Source organism: Stegastes partitus, unplaced genomic scaffold (genome assembly GCF_000690725.1).
Source record: "Stegastes partitus isolate 25-593 unplaced genomic scaffold, Stegastes_partitus-1.0.2 Scaffold12, whole genome shotgun sequence".
Taxonomy (NCBI): domain Eukaryota; kingdom Metazoa; phylum Chordata; class Actinopteri; family Pomacentridae; genus Stegastes; species Stegastes partitus.
This window is the reverse complement of record NW_007577743.1, coordinates 1,574,085-1,577,865: the sequence shown is the minus strand read 5'-3', so window position 1 is coordinate 1,577,865 and position 3,781 is coordinate 1,574,085. Positions and strand designations below refer to the sequence as shown.

The window sequence follows — 3,781 nt, the reverse complement described above, 5'->3', positions numbered from 1 at the left end:
CAGGTTGAAATAAACTAAAACTGTGTCGAAGGTGATTATGATTCTGTCACTCGATAATAGACAATAGATAAATGCATCTTGAGCACAGAATAGGAGTTTGTTTAAATCAAACTACATGATGATTTTGCTCAAACTGTGATGTCACACTTAGGACTGAGGCATGAATACATTTCTCATAGAAACAAGCTGAGCTCGTCTGGCTTTGCAAAGCTGCTGTCATGCAGATAAAAGTGCAGCATTTACTTTTAAAGTATAAAAACTGACTGTTCGGTGCAGCTAAACTAAACACAGGCACTTAGCTTGAATTTATTTTTATTTTTTTACTTTTAAAGCAGTGATTTATTTTTTTTTAAAGCTATAGTCGGTCAGGTTTGGTGTATAACACGGGTGTGTGGTCTCTTGTGCGGTGACGTGTGCGGTGTCTTGTGCTCTACCTTGGTGTGGTGTCTTGTGCGGTGTCTTGTGTGGTGTCTTGTGGTGTCTTGTGCGTTGTCTTGTGCGGTGTCGTGTGCTCTACCTTGGTGTGGTGTCTTGTGTGGTGTCTTGTGCGGTGTCTTGTTTGGTGTCTTGTGCTCTACCTTGGTGCGGTGCACAGTGGAACCTCCAGCATCCGAGCATCCATGCTGTGTTTCTCTGGTCGGCTCAGGTGACCGTTCAGCGCCCAGTGCACCAAACCGCTTCAGAAACTCTCGGTACTGCAGCTTCCTCTGCTCATTCAAAGGCATCTGACTCCACACACACTCAAACTGAGAGGCAAAAGAAAACACACACACACATAATCATCATCCACACTGTGGGGACTAATACCCACAGTGAGTTACACACAGCACGCAAATTGGCTTTACAGATGACTAACTTTCTCACGCAGTCTATAATTATCAACAAAGATAAATTAGATTGTGATTAGAATAATTAAAGAAAACATAGTCTAAAAAGAACAGAGCTGGCAAATGTACCAAAATTGAGATTCCTCCTCTCATTTGGAAGCGTGGATTGATGCCAGGCTGTGTTGTTTCAGCTTGAAAGCACAGGGAGAGTTGTTGGAAAGCTTCTCCTGAACGACTCCTCTCTGAATTCTCCGAGTTATAATGCACTAGAACACGAGCCGTTGTAAACACTTTCTCTGGCTTTACCTGATCGTTTGTGAGTCTCAGGTGGTGGCGATCACAAATCTGTCTGAAGTGCTCTTTGGACACTGTGGCGCTGCTGCAGGGGTCCAAGTCCGTCAGCTCTCTGGTGATTTCATACAAGTGGCCTGAGACCAGTGAGTGCATCTGCTGCAGAAGCTGGGTGACGCCAGGAGGCTGGGTCTGGGTGGGAGGTCTGCTGTCAGTCCCTCGCTGCCTGCCGCCACGCTGAGCTCTCTCTAATAGCTGTAGCATTAAGAGAAGGAGGAGGACATGTGTCTGACAGACAAGTTGGGAAATGTTCAGGCTTACATGCTTCTTTTAAAAAGGTGAGCAGAGAAGATCAGTGCCTCTTCATGTTGGGCGTTAAGAACAGAGCTGAAGTCATGACATGGGTGTTTCAGCTCAGCATAAAGACTGGAGGCAAGATGTGTCCAAAATAACTGCTTTGTTCTTCACTGCTCACATAAAGGAATGTGAGGAATAAACTGAGATTCCAGACAGTTGTTATCATCCGTTTTGCATCACTGTTGATATCTGTGGAGCTTTCATGTAATCTGTACAGTGTGGTGCATTGTGGGATAGAGGAGCATCATCAAGCTTTGTAGAGCAGCTAAAGCTCACTGAAGGGTTAGTTCATGATGGATTGATTGAGGTATAACAGATATTCATGAACTAATCATGACCTAATGATTCATTAATCTAGTATCTCATTTCATAATTAACGAGTCATTAATCTTTAGCTACTCTAAAACGTTTGATCATTAGCAGTTTAGTTCCTCGTTCTTTCGTCGTTCGTTCCTGAGTAATTCCTCAGAATTTAAAAGTCTTAGCTTTGTTTTTCACACTGAAACTTTACGGGAGCTGAAATACAACAGTAACTATAGTGGATTCTATTGTAAATATAAAGTGATTGTTGGACACTGTCTACATGTTCAGAGGTTTATGAAGCTACGGTTCCTCAGTGTTTTGAGCTCAATGCACAAAAGACGAAGAGCAGCTGAGACGGACGGGAATGTCGATATTTTGCAGGTATTTTGTCACAAACGTACATTACAGGACAAACTGAAGCTTGGATCTGATGAGTTATCATGATCCTGATATGACGACATGATTGNTGTGTAAGCAGTGTCCACAGGGAATGTTTGCTTGGCAACCCATTCAGCAAGAATAGAGGCTAAACAAGATCAGGTTTGTAGGGAACTAGGAGACATGAGTTTGAAAGCTGATGTGTGTGTTATCGTCAGTGGAGCTGCTCACCCTTACACGATAGTTTACCATTTGTACAAAAAAGTCCACAATGTTTGACTGAAATCAGCTGATCGACTGAATGCGAAGAGGTTATCTGTCTACCTGCACATAACCATGAGATCATATTTTTGCCAAATATCCCAAAGTCAACTCAATATAAAGGGTGTGTTTTTCAGTGGATCTAAAGCTCATTCATTGTCTTACAAGAGTTCCAACAGACATTAAAATGTAAATAAAACAAAAGATTTTGGTTTGTTTTTTTTACCGATTCAACGGGAAGAGGAAGCCTTCGTCGTTCAAACGCCCTCTGGGTCTCTGCCGGTTTGAGGTTCAGGAGGAAGTGACGAAGGAAGTTGTGATAAGAAACATGGCCATTATTCATGATGTCCAGCTTCACAGCCAGATGTTCGAACTGCTCTTCAGTCATCCTAATACTGAGAGCCTGGAGGATCCCTGGAACACAGCCATGAGCATGTACATTAGCATACAGCATGTAGGAGGGAAAGCTCAGTGACATATATGATCTTCTGTGGTTTGCCTCTTACCCAGGAAGGAGGCAGCACTGATGCAGCCCTCTCGCTGAGGATCTAGCTCACTGCACTTCCTCTGGATCTCCTTCCAGCAGCGCTGCACCGCCCCACGCAGCCTCCTCTCCATGCTGCCCAGCGGGCTTCCTGTTTCCGGCCTCCCCACCGAGGCAGGACGCCTGGAGCTGCACTGGAGGGCAGACTGGGAGAACAATGAGGAGAGGTGAAGTGAGGGGCTGCACAACTACATGCAAGAAGAGTCATCATAAGCTCATAACGGTACTGACACCACTGGCTTATCAGGACCCACCAACATGACACAGGTTGACAACAAGCTTCACTTATTTCAATGTGAAAACCAGGCAGGTAAACTACAAATGCAGTGGTGCAGATAATGCATAAATATGCTTTTATACTCCGTCCTGTTTTGCTGCCGAGTTCATTTGACACTGTTGGTGCTGCAACTAAAAGAACATGCATTAGAAAATCAAGTAGTCAATAGAAATTAGTTGTTGTTGTGTTTACTACTACAGTAGAAAAGTTCTATATGAGTGCAGACCATTTATATTTTTTACAGACAATATTCAATCAGTGGCATTACTTTCCCTTTGATTTGGCCCATAACAGAAGTGATTTCCAGCCCGTCTCTAACTCTTCATTATGGGACGGTGTCAGACCAAAATGCACTTGTTGATTATCAGGTTTAACTGAATCAGGTTTAAACTTTTAGAGCTTTAATGTGCAGCTGTCACATAAAATAACTTACACCTTAACAGCATCACACCAGTATCCCTGTCTTGTCTTATTTTGACTACAGGCACTTTTTTTTTTTACTAAAATAAATTGTTAGGTTCCTCATAACTCTCCTTTATAAGA

General features: G+C 43.1%; 1 protein-coding gene across 1 annotated transcript in view; it reads right to left on the bottom strand.

Moving 5' to 3' along the window:
* The window catches only part of efcab6 (EF-hand calcium binding domain 6), an 86,150-nt gene that overhangs the window by 5,511 nt on the left and 76,858 nt on the right, over positions 1–3,781 (bottom strand). The window contains exons 21-24 of the mRNA XM_008288344.1: positions 2,924–3,107; positions 2,644–2,831; positions 1,134–1,373; positions 579–746 (exon numbers count right to left, since the gene is read on the bottom strand). Of these exons, the coding sequence (XP_008286566.1) occupies positions 579–746; positions 1,134–1,373; positions 2,644–2,831; positions 2,924–3,107 (780 nt within the window). The remainder of the gene's footprint in view (positions 1–578; positions 747–1,133; positions 1,374–2,643; positions 2,832–2,923; positions 3,108–3,781) is intronic.